Below are 19,201 nucleotides of genomic sequence, written 5' to 3'. Positions count from 1 at the left end.
GGTTGTTGTTTTGTAGTCTTCTGCTGACACCCTCCTGCTGCTATTGCGTGGTTTATTTTTTCTCCAGTCTGGTTCTACTCTTGGTTTCAAGAAGTTGAAATCGATGGCTTTATATCCAGAGTTCTAAATTCATCCACATAAACACTTTGGGCCTGGGCTGAGGGTTTGGCACAGACTCGAGGCTGCTATTTTAGATATGCCAGAAACCTTGGAAGTTGTTCACTGTGGGCTCTTCTCCATTTAGGCTGGGATCTCAGCCTGCTGAGATGGGGGTGCCGGGAGCACTGGGGGAGGGGTTCACAGTAAGATCTGTAGCCACAGAAAATCTGTCCAGATGGTTCTGAGGCCTTGGTCACTTTGGTGAGAGTCCAGCTCTGGGGCCCTGAGTATGCCCAGCCTGTGTGTAGTTAGGCCCATGCGGCCAACTATGGAGCTGTCATCTCCAGAGACAGGCCAGCCTTTCTACCTGTGGATACTGCTGTTATTGTTTGTTATTCTAGGATTGAAAAGGGTATCATTTAGAGTTCTGTGGCTAGGCTGTGTATGTTGGAAGAAGATGGCAGTCAGCAGTGTACGGACTGTCCTGACAGCCCCGTTCAGTCGATTGTTACCCCGCGGAGTAGTGGAATTATTATCTATAGAGATGCATATGTAGAGGTATAGAAGAGCTATAGCATCCTGCTGCAGACGTCGGTTAGAGCCAGATACTTGGGTGTACCCTCACCTCCCCAGGCTCTGAGGGAGCCATGATTGGCTTCTGGTCTTCTTTTTCATTTCCACGTCAGGTGTGCAAGGATGAGATGACTGTATATGAGCGTGGGACCATAACAGGGTCATGTGACAGGAACTGGATTGTAGATGCCCAGGAGGACTCAGTAGATCCTTCCTGCTCTGGGTTCATCTCATCAGCAGAGGGCCTTGCGGAGGAGTCCGGGGACCTTGTTCTGGGGACCCTTGTTTCTCCCTTCCCATGCTCCTCTGGTTCTGAGAGTGCCCTTCACTGCATGGGCTCCTTCACCCTGTTCTACCACTCCACTCACGAGGAGGAAGCACTGGGCGGGGCAGCCAGCAGACGGGAGCTAGTGGCTGGTGGGACAGGACCAGAGATTAGTTCCTCAGTGTAGACAGACATTCAGTGTATTGGGAGTTTTGTCAAAGAAACAAGCACCCAAAGGCTGGCTAGTGAGCTGCAGGGTGGTGTGAGTTACCAGAAACTACAAAGATCGCTCAAGAGACTGTGAACCAATGAAACAGAATGATCCCAGACCCCAAGTTGCATGTTGAGCTCTGTTTTGACTATGTAACCAATGGGACTTTTGTTTTTTATATTATAGCCCAAACTCAGGGTGCTCCCTAGTGGGGAGCCTCTATGCATGGGTACACTCCTAGCCCCCTGGCTTTGCCCCCATCATGAGGACACTGTACCACCTTCCATAAGACCTGCTGCTCCAGCAGGCACCTAGTCTCTGCCCACACTTGGCTCATCCTTGATGGCTCCTCTTCTTCAAATCTGCATACTTCTGCTTTCTCCATATCCCAGGTTCACATCACATCTCTGTCTTTTCGAGAGCAGAATGTGACTCCTATCCCATCTTCCCACCCTTCAGTCCCCCGGGTGGCTCCAAGCAAACTGTCCCAATACCAAGGCCATATTGTTCTTCATCCCACCCCCGCCGTGCCCTCCTGTGCCTTCTAAATGTCAGTACTTCAGAGACCACCCCTGACCAGCACACCCCACAGCTAGGCTCTCAGACTGCCCCCGCGGCTCGCTGGCCATCCCTCCACCCACCACCCTTTGTGTTGTTCACACTCTGCCTAGTTAATTACTCGGTGGACAGACTGAGTGCCGGTTGCACATGTCTGTGACCTAGTTCTCGTGCTCCATATGTTATACCAAATTTATTTTAGAACCTGGTCTGTGAGAAGCCTGATTTGCTCGGGTTACAGTATTTGCCGGGGCCAGGCCTGTGCTCAGGCATATATGACCATCCCAGCAGAGTTGTGCTGTGTCACTTAGACACAGACACCCAGGGAATGAGGCTGGTGCAGCTGGGGCACCTTGCTGGGTGAAAGTGGCAAAAGGTGGCAGTCCGGGTGGCAATATTGCAGGAGACCCTGCGGGTATGTTGGATCACTAGAGCACAGAGCCTGGGGATTGTCAAGCTGAGCTGAGCATAATGACTGCCTGTGTGGCTTTTCTGTTGCTCTGATGAAACATCATGACCAGAATCAGTTTATGGCAGACAGAGTTGATTTTTGGCTTACAGTGTCAGAGGGATCAGAGTCTATTGGTGGGGTGGGGGTGGGGGGAGCCATGGGCATGGTGGCAGGACCACAAAGCTGAGAGATCACATATTTAACTGTAAATATGGAACAGAAAGCAAACAGGAAATGGGATGTCTTTTCCCTGTCAATTCTCCAGCAGAGCACCGTCAACTAGGACCGAGTGTTCAAATGCCTTGTACCCATGTGTGCTATTCAGGTTTGGGACACAGGCTGAAAGGAAGACCTGTGGCAACAGGAAGGTGTCGTTCTTGGCTGGAGGTGCCAGGTTAGCAGCAGGTCTTTAGGAGGCCTGGGGGTGGTCAGTTATAGACACCCCAGCTCTCAGGTGGCCTTGAGGGGCATGGAGATGCAATGCCTTTTATTCTTTCTGTTCCTCAGAAAGAGCTGGGGCTGTGGTCTTTTTCCCTGAGGAGCTGTAGCCTGCCCGGGGAAGATGCTCATAGCAAATGCCTTCATCATCTGGGTGATGGCAGTGAATGAAAATTGGATGGAATGAGGGCACAGGCTTCAGAGCGGCCAATATTTTAGTCGGAATGTTGCAGCCTCTGCCCACCCAGCACACATCTTTCTTGAGGAAGTGTGGAGTATGGACATACCAAGCTCACACAGGAGGCCGTGGTTGCCGCTCCTGGCTCCCCTCAGCTTGTGAGCTCTGGCCTAGGTTTTCACATTTAGAGGAATATTTTCCTCCTTTCCAATCTCACATCCTCACATTTTCTGCTTTTCCTTGTCAGACTTGTGTTCTCAAGCCATTCCTGATAGGCATGAGCATTAGGCATTGCTCCTAGAACAAACACCCTTCTTCCTAAGAAGGGCACTGTGGGGGAAAAGTCACTAAGGGAACCCTATGTCCCTTGAGTCAGTTCCTTGAGTCCTTGAGATCCTGCCTCAGCGGGTGCCTTTTGACTTGGAGACTGTAGGGGAGAAGAGAAAGGGCCTCTACTGAAGAAGGATCTTGAGCCACATCAGGGCTCGGGAAAGATGCTTGGGATTGAGGCTGTGGTGTGGCCATACCTGCAGGGCTGGGCGGGCATGGTGGTACCTTGGTGACGTGACATTTGCCACTCTTCAAAGGAAAGGTCTTATGAATGGGGAAGGTGTCAGGGATGTTGGGGAGGGAGCCATCTTGGTTGTGAATCTTTGGGGCCACTGAGAAGCTCCTGGAACTCACAAGGGAACCCCTGAGGACTGGGTTTGCTCATGGATCATCAGCAATGGAGGCTGTTGATAAGAATTGCCGTCCTGTCGCACACAGGTCTGGAAGTCGTTGCTGCCCTGGGTATTAGGCACTGTGCCACAGAGCTCTGACTCCTCCTGAGGTATCTTGTGTCCCTCCCCAGCAAGGCTTTGATAGGGCCAGGGACCTGACTTCCCACCTCCTGCTCTTGGGTAGACTTGCTCTCTTTTTTGTTCTGTTTCCTGTTTCAGGGCTTTGCAAATGTTCTCAGGTTTAAAAAAAAATCATGTCTGTTGCTAAACAGAGTGCATTTCTAAAAAACCTTTGCAGAATGTAAGGTTCCAAGAGCATTCCAGTCCCTGAGACGGTGGTGTGTGTGTGTGTTTTTTTTTCCCCCCCTCTCACCTACAATTTCAGTTTCCTTTTTTTCCCCTGGCGGCAGCTTCTTCGTGAGTTGTGGCTGGAGCTTGTTTCCATGGTCCTTGAAGCCAAACAAGGTGGGGGTGGGGTGCATGAAGTCACTGTGGTCCTGCAGACCTGGCTTCTAGTACCTTATCTCCGGGCTTGGCTCTGCTGGGGCTTGTGTCCACCAGCCAAATGATGCAGTTTGAACTCTGGGCGGTAGGGGGGGGGGGCGGTGATAAAGAATATTATAAGCCATTAGCTCAAGGTTCTGAGGCCCCAGGAAGGCACCCAGTGGAGTTGTGTGGAGTTGAAGGCTTCCCTAGAAACATGCCATTTGTAGCCAGGCTCCTCCAGGCTACAGGTGAGAAGCCCGTGGGTCCTGGCTACCTGGGTTCCAGTTCAGTCATCTTGCTTATTCTCTGGTCCCTGCTGGACTTTGCCTGGGCATGGTGCAAGGGTCAGCTCACCAGAGGGTCTTTGTTTTAAGATGCTTGTGATCGTATCACATAGATTCCCCCTATGTGTTCATACTTATGTGCTGTGGATTGAACCAAGTGAAATCGTCATTGCTCAGGCTCTTCTGACCTGAACTTCCAGTTTGTCTCATGGACCAACACTAGCCATCAGAGGGACAAAGCCTACTAGTGACCCTGTTCCTGCTCTGCCTTCTCTTGTTGCTGGTGACTAGGGAATGGAGCTTTGCTCCAAATGAGCCCAAGGCCTCCTGAAAGGAAGATAGGAATTTTGGAGTGGGTGGGCAGTGGATGGCAGTGAGTGATGGTTCTGAGGAGGCTGTGCTGAGACTTTGCACGTTCCAGTCTCCAGGGTCCTGAAAGCTGTGCCTATGTTTGAGGCAGGGTAGGGAGATGGATGAACCTGTCCTGGCATGGTGCAGGGCGTAGGTCATGGCTATGTGGGGGTAGGGGGCAGGGCTGACATTTCCATGCTGCCTGAGCTGGGAGATCATCATCTTTTTATGTCCGATCTTTGTTCACACCCAGCTAGCTCAGCATCCTCTGCCTCTCAGATAAAGGAGGGTTCAGGATGCCTTTGGCCTCCACACTCCTTAGTCTGGAGGAGCTGAGGTTAGGGGAGGTCCAGGCAGAGGCCTGGGGAGGCTGTTGTCTGCATCTGTACACAGTGGAGTTGATGGCATTGTAGTATTTCTAAAGTGGGTGGCCCCCATGGGGATGTATGGTGTCCCCTGCTGAACCAGGTCCTCTCTGGCCCTCCGTGGGGCAATAGCTGCCCTTCGAGCTGCTCAGAAGGAGCATGGAGGCAGCCCCGGCCCCTTAAGCCTAGTCAATGGCCTTCCTGCTTGTCATCTGCCAGCACATGCTATAGTTGAGGTGTGTCGTCATGAATCTTGGAGCCCGTTGTGGGCAGTGCAGTCCCTGTACCTCTGTACTTGTGTCCACTTGGGTATTATTTATAATCCACTGGTCCTGATCACCAGAGACCAGTGAAGGAACCTGATGTCACATGTTACATGTCTAACCTGGAATCCTGGTACTCTGTCACTACAGGGGGGCCAAGACACAGCACCCACTTTCTCTTGTTGAACTGAATAAAGACTGTTAAGTTCTGGGAATGTAGCTTGTTGTTAGAGCACTTGCCTAGCATGCAGGAGGCCCTGATTGGATGCACTGCACTTGTAAATAAATAAAGGAAGAAAGGAAGGAAGGAGAGAAGGAAAGAAAGGAAAAAAAAGGAAAGAAAGAAAGAAATCCTAGCCCTAGGTTGGTGATGAGGAATGATGAAAGTTTCTTGTCCTGAGCCACAGTGGTGAACACCTGTGGTATCAAGCAGGATCCAGGTAGCCTGGCTCACACCCATCAGAGGCTCAGTGGAACCCACAGCCCATCAGTGGTAATCTCTGCCCTACCGTTAAATTCTAGCCCAGTAGCACTTTATCCAAACAACTGATGCGTGGAATGTGTATTCCAGAGAGTGGGGTGTTAGGTGGGGCACAACAGTTCCTTCTGTGACATTGTTTTCGTGAATGTGGAGACAGGATAGTCCAGGTTGGCTTTGAATTCACTGTGTAGCCTAGGATAACCTTGAACTTCTGATTTTTATGATTCTACCTCTCAAGTGTGGAGATTGCAAGCATGCATCACACTCAGTTTTATTCCTTGCAGGGGGTTGAATCTTGGACCTAGTATAGGCTAGTAACCAAGCCCACAGACATCTGTGACTTTTGGCTCTGCTCCACTGGGAAGATCCTTGGAAAGTGTGTGCAGACGTATCCAGAGTTGTTCCTTGAAACAGGTAGCTGCTCTGGAGACTCTGAGTGAGACAGAGATGTGGTCTGCCCCGGGCCCCTTCCTGCTGGGTTGAGGAAGTTTCTAGGTAGGTGCTGCATAGCCTGCATTTCCAGTGCTCTCTGTTGCACAAGGCTCGGCCACTGAAAAGCCACACAGAGAAAGGTGGCAGAAGCTTGCCGTGCAGGCGTCTCTGACTAGAGCGCCTGTTTCTTTTCTTTTGGTCTTGAGTGCGCCAACTTTCCCTTCAGACTGGGCAGACATTTTTTAAAGAAAGGTTTCTTAATGAAAGCTGTATTAATTCTTTAGTTTTTAGGTTTTTTTTTTCCCTTCACCAATTAAGTCAAATATTTTATTAACCTAGTTGCCACAAAAATGAACATACCATTTGAACGTGGATGTATTTGTAAATAAAAAGATGCCGCACAATGCCACAGTGCTTTTGTACAGATGTGTCTTGTCCTCTGCAGCCTCTGCAGGCCACCCAGCTCCTCCTGCTTTGGGTTCCCCGAGCAGGGATCTCCCTCTGGGCGTCAGGGTTTCCCTGTCACTGCAGGGCCAGGGACATCTGCAGCCTCTTTGGTATCAGGTGGACTGTCTTTTCCTGGTCTGCTTGGTTTCATCTAAGCACCTCTCACCCTTGTCCAGCATCCTAGAGGGGAGCAGCAGGCCGTTGCTCCCGGCCCTGACTCCTGCTGGGTCTGAGCATCGTGTACCCTTCCGAGAATGATGACCAACTTGACTTTGAATGTGGTGTGAGTGACTTGGCTTTTTGGGCGACTGAAGAGATAACAGGAGTCATTTGAGGAAGACTCTCAGGAGTGAATTATGTTGGAAAGTGCAACCTGTGGCAACCTTGTGGTGGCCACTACCGCAGGCTGTCATTTCTGACAGGAAATGGCACACGGGAAGTATGAAAGTCATGTGAGCAAAGCCATGGACAATGGTTGTGGGCTTGTCAGGTGTGAGGCAGGCTGGGGGATAAGCACCATGGCTGAGTCCGCCAGGACCGAGGGACTCCTTGTCTTTCTGACATACCCCAAACCACCCTGGCTGAATCACCTCCCTGAGGATCTTCATATCCAGCAGAGACTCTTTCTGCACCCTGCAATCTTGTAACCAGTTCTAGTTATCATCTGTCTTTTTCTTTTTTGTGAGATTTCAGAAAGGTAACTGTTGTAGTAGAATACAACAAGATGAAAAGCTGGCCTGATACAGGGTCAGGTCCAGGCAGGTCAGGCTTCTGCCACAGTGGCTCCACATTGTGCCGAGGATCAGGAAAGCCATCAGGTCTGCTGTGGACATGAGGAAGGTCCGGAGCTTGAGCTGGGGGAGGAATGGACAGCATGAGAGGCCTTCAGCATTGCTGGGGGGTGGATTACACACCACAGCCTTGAGGCCAGAAAGTGTGAACTTGGGCAAGTCATGGCCTCCAGGGTGGGAGTAAGGTGGGGGGCTGGTGTGACCCTTCTGTAGTGCCCTTTCCTCGCTTCCAAAAATGACATCTAGGGGACATTTTGATTTGCTTTGAGTCGTGACATGTCACCTCACATTTCCATCTTCTATTGCAGATGCTTTCGTGAACAGCCAGGAATGGACACTCAGCCGATCTGTACCGGAGCTCAAAGTGGTGAGTGGCACCTCTAGCCTGTAGGAGGCACTTAGAATAAGCAGGGTGTGAGATTGCAAGCTTGCCCGTACCTACTCCATTCTGTTTCCTGGGGCCTGAAGGGTGGGGCGTGCTTTCTCTGGGGCGTATGCACCTGGCCAGGCTCTCACTGGCGATAGGAGCTAGAACTTTGAGTGTGTCTGGCAGAGCCATAATTGCCATCCAGAAGGTGGTGGTCTGTGTACAGGACTAAAGCATTATCTCTGTGCATTTCCCCCGCCCCGCTCTGTGCCACTCTGTGTCTGCGTCACACACATACACTTGTATGCACGTGCCACCGTGGGCTTAACCTGTCCCTTGCTGGGTGTTATGACAACCTCTGAAACAAGCCATCCATAGTCATAATTTTTAAAAAGTAACTACTGTTTATACAATTGTGAACCCTTGGCGTAAGTTAAGTGTTCTGCTTTTAATAAAAGCAACTTCCAGCAGAGTTAAAGCTTATCGCTGGCTTCTGTGAATGTTGTCCACGACAGTCATCTCATAGAGCCCGGCTCCATTGCATGCCTCTGACCTTGGCATGGAAGGAAGGGACAAGCCCACATTTTAAATAATAGTGTTGTTTGTCATGAGATGTGGGGCTCTTGGTTGTGTTTGTACGCATGCACGCACGCACACACGCAAGCACGCACACACTCCTGTTTCCCCTGTGCTGGACTCTAACTTATCTGCTGGAAGACAGATGAGCTCTTGCCCATCAGCAAGCTTCAGATGGCGGAGGACCTCCATGTGGGCTGCCCACTCACTGTGCATCTCTTCATTTAGTTCACTCTTTGCCCTAGCACTTTCCCAGTGACCTGCCTGAAGCTCCAGGGTCCCCCCATATCTGCTGCCCCAGCCTCAGTGATGCAGAGAGGATGGGATAAGGAATTTTGTGTCTCACACCTGAGATGGAAGTAAGCCCCTCCCTCCAGAACACCAGTGTGTCTCAGCAGTGCCTGCCAATGGGGTGGTTCCTTTATGGAAGCCAGCCCTCCTCCCAGCCTCTGGGGTTCCGCAAGACGGCCCTGACACAGCTACCTCGCCCGTCTTCTGTATTTCATAGCTACTATAACTTGCACAGTATTAGCGTGTTCTGTAAACCCGATGAATGAATGTCAGAGGGTGCCCATGCCATTAACAGGACCTTTTCATAAAGATTGGCCAGTTTCCGATCCTCCTGGTGGGAACCCCAGGTGCTGACCCCTCTGGTTCTACAGTCACTGACAGCCAACAAGGTCAGGGTGTTTGCCCAGATGTTTACGAGGCTGCACTGCTGGGCATGCTCTGCCTGCAGGTCCCGTGTAATTACAGCCTTCAGTCCTGACAGTTACCCCAGGAGGGGCAGGTCCTGTTGTTAGCCTCTGTCACAGATGAGGTCTGGGGCGTGAAAAGCTTCCTCGGAAGCCATCTAGGGTAGAGATTCGAAGCCAGCACTGCCTTGGAGAGCCTCCTGTGTATCTGTCCCCAGTATTGCTAGAGCTTCTGGCCCCAGGTGTCCGTTGAAGTCAGCACAGCAGCAGGGTGGGGTGGGGTGGGATGCCACGCTGCGCTTCAACTTTCTGGCAGCACAAGAGACGGCTGGGAACCCGTGTTATTGGGGGCTGTCTTCCCGAGAGCCTGCCTGAACTAAAAGGTGTTGCAGGTTTCGGGGCCTGAGTGGGTTTTGTTTGGCTGGTTTGGGCTTTTTAAGACAGTATCTTACTTATGTACTGGGCTGCTGTGGAGCTCACTGTGTAGCCCAGGCTAGCTTTTAATTTACCCTCTTGCTGGCTCAGCCTCCCAAGTGCTAGAATTAAACAGGCTTGTGACTCGACACCTGATCTGGTCCACATATTCAGTAATAACTGAGGATGAGTGCTACCAAAACTTTATTTTCGGCTGTGTGGCTTTCTGTTATAAGCATTTGGTGTGTCTAGCAAGTATCGACATTTAAAGAGTCAGTGTAGAGTTCTTCTAAATGTGACTTTCTTCCAGCTGGGCCGGCTTGAGCTCTCTGCCTTTGACTTGTCCTGTAGTCAAGGGCCACGAGCTCTGCTGTGGTGTGCGCCCTCTCGTGGTTGGCATCAGCAGGCACCTCGTCGTCGTCAAGGGCACCTCAGCCCATCCTTGTGTGGTGAGGATGCTCAGGTCCGGAGAAACACCCCTTTGTTCTGGGAAGCATCTCCCTTGGCATGCCCACAGGGCTGTTACTGTTTCTGCCCTCAGGCAGCACCCGAGACTGGTGGCCCTTTAGGTCATCGCCTGGGGACCCTCAGCCCTGCCTGGAAGTGTAGCCATGGAATGATGTCACTGGGTCTCCCAGGGGGCCTTTTATGGAGTGTGTTTCAGTGCGTCTTTCGGAATCCGTCAGGACGTACAGTTCACCATTGCTCCTTGTGAGAGGGGTGGGCCTCTGCCGGGGCTCCTTCCTGATGGGCTGTAGCTGTGCTGTAGCTGCCGCCGCGGTCAGCCCCGCAGACAGACGTGGGTCAGGCTGCACAGGCTCCATGCCCCCGCCTGGGTGGAAGCGGTCGGCAGACCTTGCCTGCAGAGCTGCCGCTGTTGACTTTGCTCGTACTCTGAGCTGGGATTTTGACTGAAAGGCTTCTTTTGTTTTGCAGTAGAATGGTGTTTAGTGGTGGAGTAGAAAACACAGGGTGCTGGAGAACCAGGTTTACAAAGGGGCTCTGCTTTGCTTCCTCTGGTGGACAGCATGGCCGCAGAGCCCTGACTGATGGCTTGCACAGGTGAGACGAGGTGACAGCTCTGTTATCATCAGGGCACCCCCTTCCTGCCCATGAAGCCCTCTGTTCCTTCTCTGCAGGTGACATTCAGGAGTGGCTGTCACCGTCTCACAGGAGGGCCACATCCTAACGGATGGTAGTCTCTACCAGTGTTTCAAGTTGAAACAGTGCTGCTCACAGTCTGTGAGATGGGTGTGCAAGCCAGGCAGCCTCTGTCCGTCCCCAGCCCAGGGTAGATGGCACTGGCCTGCTCAGGGATGTGCCATACCTCTGCCCATTGTTGCAGAGAAGAGTGGCAGGTGTCACCACATAGAGAAAGCCTGGCTGCACAGTGCTGGGTTTCTTCCTCCAGGAAGAGAAAGTGATCTTAATTAAACATTTCATTTCTGTGGCATTTACTGGCTTGGATTTTCTCAGCTTGAAGCTGACGAGCAGCAGGTGCCCTTGAGCAAAAGAATAATTAATAGACAGATATTCTCAAATTGTGGAGGTTCAAGGTAGGAAGATTCAGGTTGGACTTGGAAGGGAGACAGCGTTGTGCAGGAGCCGTCCACATGCTCTGGCCCTCAGCCCAGCTCTCAGTGGCAGAGAGAGCTCATTTATACTCACTAGTGGTAGTCATCCATCCATCCATCAGCCATCCACACACTGATTCCATGGGGGCTGTGCATCTTCTTTGGGCTAGGTGCCTTGGCCGGGCGGAGAACGGGACACAGTCCCTTCCCATAAGGTGAAGGCTGTGTTGTGCTGTAGTGCAGCCACAGGGCTTCTTGCTGGCCCCAGGTGAGGCTGTGGCCTGAAAGTGTCCTCATCCATCCAGGCTGCTGTGACAAGATATGGTGCCTTGTGAACAGTGAAACCTGTGTTCATAGTTCTAGAGGTTGGAAGTCAAAGGAACCTGCAGATTTGAGGGCTGGTGAGGACTTAGGGAATCATCTGCTCTGTAGATCACTGGTAGGATGTTTTTTCCCCTTTCCTCCCTGCTGGGCCACATTCACATGTATGCTGATTTCCATATGGATAGTGTCCCTGTGACCCATCCCTTCTCAGAGGCCCTACCTCCTAATACATCTCCTGGGGCCTGAGGGAACACAAGCATTCAGAAACTGATAGAATTGGTCCTCAGAGGTGGTGATGTCTGAACTGGCTGCAGATCCTGAGCTGGAGTAGGATTTGGGGCCATGGTTAATCAATGTGGAAAGTTGTAGTCACCTGGAGACAGTACAGCCTGTAGAGAGGAGATTGGAGGCTTCTGAACATAGGAGACAAAACCAGGAAATAGGAAGGCTGGGGGCTGCAAAGCCTAGTGAGAGGGCCGGGCAGCTTGTGGATTTGGGGATCGTCACACAGACCAATGAACTATAGGGGCAGTTGGGAGGGAAGAACATGGGATTGATATATGGTCATTGAGCAAAAATTAGAATGCACAAGGCTGCTGAGTGGAGCAGCTCCCTGGAGAGAGGGAGGGAGCGGGGGAGATGTAGGGCTCCTAGCACAGGCTAAATAAGTGCCCTTTCACCAGAGCCCTGGTGTCAGCCTCGCCTGCCACCCTGGTTACCGCTGGACAGTGGCACTCACACCACCCTTGCCCTCTCCTGTTATTTTTCCACCTGCTGGGGTCACCTTGGCTGTCCCTGCCACAGCTTGGCTGTTGTTTTCCTCTTGGTTGTGTGTTTCTGAGAGGCAGGCTTGCTGTGCTCCCCTCGCCCACCCCAGTTACTCTGTCTCCAGCTTGCCCAAGTTCACCTTCCTAGGGTGGAACGTACCAGATGGCCCTATCTGCCAAGGGCTCTGTGTTGTAGCATCATGTCCCATGGAACCTTTCCATCTTAGTATCTAGGGAGGCTCCTATCCCTGTGGACAGTTGAGCCAGTACACATGTGCCATATACAGCTAGCGTGGGTGTTCCCGGAAGAGTGCCAGCATGCTGACACCCAGCATCCGGGACTGGCGAGGACAGGAGCACCTAAGTCAGGCTTGACTCTGTCTCCAATAGAAACAGATGCTGAATTCATTTTTCAGTCTCTCTCCAGCGCTTTTGGGAGGGTGATTTAAACCCTGTGTGGGGTTACTACGTATTTTAACTGCTGTGTGAGAAAAACTAACTGAATGGTTTAACCACTCCTAACTGTTGTCTCTTTCTCTCACTCTCTCTCTCTCTCTCTCTTTTGCTGCAGGGAATTGTGGGTAACTTGGCCAGCGGCAAGTCCGCACTGGTGCACCGGTACCTGACCGGCACGTACGTGCAGGAGGAGTCTCCAGAAGGTATGTTGTTGGGCAGGTGGTTAGCTACCAGCTTAGATTTTAGGGTTTAAAATTTTTTTTTTAGCATATTCTAAATCATTGATGACCCATGCCAAGGCCATAAGAAAGCCACCGAGCATCAAAGAGACTTATGTAGACTTTCCGTCCTATAGGGCTTTAGTGCATTCACTCCAGCATTTTGAGCATTAACCGTGAGATGTTCTTGAGTGCATTTCCACTGTAAAGCATGTCCTCTCGAACCTTAGTCCAGTGCTGCTCCTTTGAGTATGGGTCGGACATCTCTCTGATCTGGACACTGACCTTGTAATGCTGTTTAGTCACAGACACCAGCATTTCTAAATACAATCCAGATCACCCCACTATGTGTTTGAGTATGTTTCCCTTTATATTGTATTACAAACATGTAATAATCATTTTGCATGTGAGTTGGGCATTTCTTTTGCCATTAGACATTTTGATTCTTCCGTTGGCATATCCATGTCTGACTGTGGTTCTGTTTCTTTTTTACTTTAAGGAAGATTATGACAGTGGTGATAGGAAGCCCCGTGGTCCCCGAGTCAAAGTGTAGCTCACAAGCCATTTTATAAACTATTTTCTCCCCATGTAACCTTTTGAAATCCAACTCTGAGACACTGAATTTCTGGTTCCTTCTTTTTCTTACTGGCTGTTCCATTCTTTGCAGATATGGACGCAGGTAACTATACATTTTCTTCATGGCAGTGCTTGTCTCGTTCTGGAGAGAGGAGAGGCACAACCTTGTACTGTAGCGCTCCCTTCCCACCGCGGTCTGTGTCTCATCCTGTTTGGTTTCATTTCACCTTTTTCTTTAAGTTCACCATTCCACCTGTTTTGTCCCTTAGCTGTCTTCTGAGTAGTAGTCCTAAGTAGCTCCACGTGTCCCCTGTAACACATGTTTTAGCCCCTTAACGCTTGTCCTAAAGACTGTGGAACCATCTAGAAAGAACAGAATTCTGAGGGCCTTGCTTGGGGCTCTGCCACCATTCTGCAGTATTTCCAACCATGTTGTGAAAGCTTCACGGCTGTCATATCAGGGAAATGCCCACTTTTCAAACTCTCCCCCGTGGATCGATGATTTGGGAAGAGGACAGGATTCAAACAAAGGTTTATGAGTGAGACCAAATGGACAAAGGCTCGATTTTGTGGGGACTACAGACCAGGTACTCAGAACTCACAGTGCGGAGGAGGGAGAAAGGTAGTATCTGTCACTCCCAGGTCCCGCTGAGGGTCATGGCAGGGCTTTCCTCTTTGTGCCTGAGTGTGAATGGTCATCACAGCTAGCTGGATTAGACTTGGAGTCTATAGTGCTTTCATCTCAGGGCTCTGTGTAGCGGGATTCACTGTCGTACACTTGGTGGACACCAGCTACTAAGGGTCTGCAGCTAACCCACCTGCAAGGCAAGCATACGCCTTTTTCAGACAACCCTGTTTTGAACGTCTTCCAACATCCACAGTTCGGGGGAGGATGGCTGGAAGTTTCAGGCCAGCCCCGCCCCGATCTCTTACTGTCACTCTGTGGCTCAGAAGTCTAGGGCTTTAGAGGTAGGTTGTGCCAAAGTTGCTGATTCTAAGGGAAGAGGCAGGACCACATCCACCTCTGGTCATTACTGTGGTGTCTGTCATCTTCCCGTTGGACATTCAGTCTGTCCTAACACGCTTGTGTCCGACTTGATTTATTTGCAGTGTAGAACGTGGCCTTCTATTTTGATCAACACAGCGGTGTCTCTCTTGAATGTTCACACATCAGAAGTAAAAATGTACCCTGTGAGATGACCTCACTGGCTGCTAACACCCCGTCCCCATCATCTGCAGAGTGGGAGTATATCATCCCACTGGCAGACACACAGCTGAGGACCCCTGGATCTGGGAGACAGAATTCAGGATCTCTCTCACACCCTCACCCTGCCCACCTGTCCATCCTCTTGCTGTGGACCTTGTGCCTAGGGCGATTGTTCTGTGTGATGGAGGAGCTTAGAGCAGCACCATGCCCAGGTGGATCCAGCAGGATGCTCAGCTACATCTACTGTGAATGAGGAGGCCTCTGTGTGCCTGGAAGCCCCTTGGCCTAGGCAGGTCTGTTTCCATAGAGCTGCCCATGTGTTCCTCTTTGGAATGTAGCAGGTCGAGCTATAGTCTTTGTGCTGGTTTCTGTTTCCTGTCCCCACGATCCCTGGTCCTATACTAGGAGCAGGAGGCAGAGGAACGTGTGTGATCAGCCTGTGGTTCCTCCACTGCTGCCTCGCAATCCCAAGATTCTTCTATGAGGTCAGGGAACTTAGGGCTGGGCGATGGTTGCAGTCTTTTCCCCATGAGTTACTGTAACCAGTTACCCATGCTCACTGAAACAGAGAAGCTGCATGGACAGCTGTAGGATTGGCAGCTGATTTACTGTCTTTATCCAGGAGTGTGGAGAGGGAGGTGGTGTGGGTCATCAGGTGTGCAGGAAGTTGTCAAGGACAGCAGTCGCTCCACCTTCCCTCCAGTGACTCCTTACCCCCCGGGTGGGAGGTGTAGCTCATGGGAGAGGGATGGAGTTGGTGCCTGGCTGAAACTTAGGGTTTGGAGTGAGCTGTGTGGCCTCCGATTTCTTTGTGTTCCTGTTGCCTTCTGATCTGTCCTTTGTGACACTTCATTTTTCCATCGCCATGACAAGTCCCCAAGGTTAATTGCTTTAGAAAGAAAACTGGTTTATTTTTATTTTAGCCCACAGTTGGAGAGGCCGAATGTCCAAGACTGGTCAGCTCCACGTTTGGAGTCTAGTGAGGTCTCGTGGTGGCCTCACAGCCAGAGCATGTATGACAGGGCCATGACGAAACAGGAAGCCGGAGTGTGGGACGGGGCCAGTGTTGCTCTTTCTGCAATTCATCCTACTGAGAACGAACTGTGGTCCTTCCAGACCCACACTCATCCCTTCTGAGGACGGAATCTCCAGTGGGTAGTTTCCCTGCACGGTTCCCCACCTGGGAAAGGATTCACCACCTTCTGTGGTTGGGACGCAGGCTTCCTGTGTACAAACCTTTGGAGACACACTCAAACCATGTCCAAGCCACCGAAATCCCCGAATGCTAGAGCAGTCAGCTGGACAGCTGCCACTCTGTCATCCACATGGCTGTGTGTCTGCCAGTCTGCAGCTCACTGGATTCCCCCCATTCTTGTTGATGGTGTGCGGGGTGGTGGTGGGGAGTTGTTCCTCTAGTTTAATGCACACATAAATATCCTTTGTTGTAATCCCGACTTGCCCCTGGGAAGTTTGGGTATTGGGAGGGATAATGTGTCACGGAGCTTAAAACAGAACTCCACTCATTCAGGAGAGCTGCCTCTTGGCAGGAACGTTCCTGGTGCAGTCATCCTGGACTGTTTTCTTCAGATACCTCTCAGGGTCACCTCACAGGGTGGCTCAGTTGTCTTTCTTGAGTGACACCTTTTTAGCTGACATTTTATTCTATGAGAAAAGAGAGTTGACTTGAAAGCCTTGGAGATGTAGTCCAGAGAAAACACTTTGTGCATTATGCTTGATGCTGCTTTTAATTAGTGACTCGGGGCAAACCGGTTTGTCTCAGCAGGGAGCTCAAAGAGTGTAGTCTGTGTATAGGCAGTCTCCTTCAGGAGTGAGCGTGTTTGTAAATGTGTGTGTTTGTGGTGTATGATTGGCACCAGAGTCCCAGTAAAGTCCCTTGGCAAGTTTGCTTCTTTGAGGAGACAGTCAGGGCAGCTCTAGGTGGTGGTGTTAACTGGTGCTCTCTGTCCTTTGGTGTCCCCAGCTTTCGCTGGCTCCAGAAGTTTTAGGCGTCCATGGCTATTGACGTGCCCCTCTAGCCTCGGCCTCTGTGGTTACATCTTGTTTCCCCATGTTGGCATTTCCTTTTTCCAGGAGAATACCAGTGGTTTTGATTTACGGTCTAGCCTACCCTAGTGTGGCTTCATTTAGACTCTACAGCTGCAGGCTCTGTTTCCAGATAAGGTCCTGTCTGGTACCCAGCATGGGGTTTTGCTGTTGTTGTGTTTATTTATTTATTTTTTTGGTTTGTTCCTTGAGACTCACTATGTCATCAGGTTAGCCTTGATCTGGAGTCATCTTCCTGGCTCAGCCTCCTGAGTGTTGGAGTTACAGCTACAGTTGGCTTAGTGGTGAGGTTAGGATGAATCGTTTTGGGGACACAGCTCTACCCCATATGTATGCTGTTTAACCAGGCACCATACCCAGAGCTCTGGAGGAGGGCTCTTCTGCATCTCCTCTCCTGGGCACGGGTTGATTAGTGCTGCTGGCATTGGAGTCCCACAGGACAGGACCAGCCTGGGTGTGACCTTCACACCTCCCTTTTAAGGTCCTATTAATAGCTGCTAATTAGAGATATGAGCGGTGTTTGTAATTTCAGTTTCCCCCTCATGTGTTAGGTGCTTAGCATGCTCTGTGCACCTGCCTTCCCTCATACCAAACCCTTGTGTTTTATGTGAATCTTAACACTCTATGGGAGAGAGAAAAAAAAATAAACAGCTTGTCAGCAGCATGTGGGAGGTGTTGGGAATCATGCCTCATCCCAAGACACTTGCCTTTGTTTCAGGGATGATAGTCCCTCGGCCCTGGACAGCGTCCCTGGGTCTTGTTTCTTCCTGTTTGTGGACTGTGAAGATCTAAGATCCCGCGGCCTCAATGTGGGGGTGGGGGGTGGGGGGAGGGGTGTGTGTTTGTAGGGATAGATTGAGTGGAAGGCTCTAATGTTAAAGGCGACACACCTGAGAATGGCCGTAGCCTGCCTTCCTGCAGTGAGAACACTGATGCATTGATCACCCCTTCTCAGCCGCAACCTGCCGATGGGACAGGGTTAAATCGTTAAATCGTGGGATTGTGTCCTGTTGCCGGCAGACCCTCATCTTTTACCCGGATCCAGAATAAACAAACCCACATCTGGGTAAAAATTACAGTAACTAGAGGCTGAGGCCCACCTGCTGCGGGGCTCTCACGATGCCTGAAGAGGTAGGAGAGTAGGCACAGTAGACTCACTCCACGAGTGAGTGTCACCTGCTCCAGCTGTGGGAAAGGCTGTGAAGAAGTGATGCGTCCGGGATCCAGGTGTGGCAGGGAGCACATGCCGTTCCAGTCCACAGGGGCAGGATTCACCAGGTGTGGCAGGGAGCACATGCCGTTCCAGTCTATGGGGACAGGATTCACTCACCTAAGACTTGTTTCTTTTGCCACTGACTTTTCTTTGCTCATTACCCCTCAGCCAGTTCAAATTTGGAGGCAAAAAGCTTCAAGGCTGTGTTTGCCCTGGATCTGTCTAGGAGGTGCCTGGCCAGGAGCTGGGTGATGGGGACACACCTCCAGGAGCCCTGTGTTGGCTCCGCCCCTCTGCCCCAGCCCAGTTTCGATGCTCTCCTGACCATCCCAGAAGCAGTGACACACAGTGGCCTCATGCACAGTGCCCACAACCATACACAGTGAGGGGGGCCCACAACAGCCTGGAGGTCCCCACTTCAGGTTTCTTCTCCCCAAGAATAAAAAAACAACGAATCAGAAGTCTGGTCCCAAGTCACCCAGTTTTGTCACAGCCCAAGAAAGCTTAAGAGTCCAGGCAGAGAATTCAAGGCGGCTCTTTCACTAGGGAGACACAAGGAACAGAATGACAGTGTTTTTCCTTGGAAGAGGAGTCTGGGCGTTCCTGCAGAAGGAAGAGATTGAAGCATTTGAGGGAGGTGAAGGAGCCTCCACATTCTGCCTGTTAGGAAAGCTGTAGATGTGTGCTACTGAGTCACAACCACCAGAGGAGGGCGAGGTCAGTACAGTCCTCTAGGTAGCCATGGGTGGGGCAGGTCTAGGACTCTTCAGGTTCCCAACCTGCAGAGGCTCAAATCTTATTTCAGATCGCATGGTCCTTGTATGTGACTTGTGCCTGAACTCTGTGTATTCCAAATGCCCTGGGTGACTAAGGATACAGGGCACATGCCACATGTACTGCAGTTTTATATTGTTTGAGTAATGGTGGCATAAGAAAATGTCTGTCCATGCTCACTGGGTATGACTTATTTTGGGGGATATTTTAACCTGGGTTGGCTGGATCTGTGGGTGTGCAGCAGTGGGTATGGAGAGTTGATTCTGAGAGAGACCGAGTGAACTGACTCAGAGGGTCTCTGTCATGAGAGTTCCTCGGGGAAGCCCCAAATGATGCTGCCCACTCCTCATGACTGTCCAGTGACAAGCCCCACTAAGCATGATTCCACCACGGTTCACCCCGAAGAACCAGTGAGATCGTTGGGCTTCCTCTCAGAGCATGGGTAAGGGGTTGACTGGCAGGAATGAGGACCCCAAAGTAGCTGCACTGGGACATCATTGCCCAGCATGGATGATGGCTTCCTCATAGCATGTAGGTGGAGCCTCTTCCATTAACCTTTCTAGACCTGTAAGCACTAGCAC

At 51.0% G+C, this 19,201-nt stretch overlaps 1 protein-coding gene across 12 annotated transcripts in view; it reads left to right on the top strand.

The window, feature by feature from the left end:
• Positions 1 to 19,201, top strand: part of Agap1 (ArfGAP with GTPase domain, ankyrin repeat and PH domain 1) — a 465,228-nt gene that overhangs the window by 148,608 nt on the left and 297,419 nt on the right. For 6 of the 12 annotated variants that reach the window (XM_052750467.1, XM_052750466.1, XM_052750464.1 and 3 more), the window contains exons 2-4: positions 7,704 to 7,762; positions 12,684 to 12,771; positions 13,454 to 13,465. In XM_052750467.1, the coding sequence (XP_052606427.1) occupies positions 7,704 to 7,762; positions 12,684 to 12,771; positions 13,454 to 13,465 (159 nt within the window). The remainder of the gene's footprint in view (positions 1 to 7,703; positions 7,763 to 12,683; positions 12,772 to 13,453; positions 13,466 to 19,201) is intronic. The other 6 variants (XM_052750471.1, XM_052750469.1, XM_052750468.1 and 3 more) reach the window with 1 other exon arrangement.

This window comes from Peromyscus californicus, unplaced genomic scaffold (genome assembly GCF_007827085.1).
Source record: "Peromyscus californicus insignis strain IS unplaced genomic scaffold, ASM782708v3 Scaffold_21__1_contigs__length_65335640, whole genome shotgun sequence".
NCBI classification, from domain to species: domain Eukaryota; kingdom Metazoa; phylum Chordata; class Mammalia; order Rodentia; family Cricetidae; genus Peromyscus; species Peromyscus californicus.
Note: the sequence above shows the minus strand (reverse complement) of the source record. Positions and strands in the feature narration are given on the sequence as shown.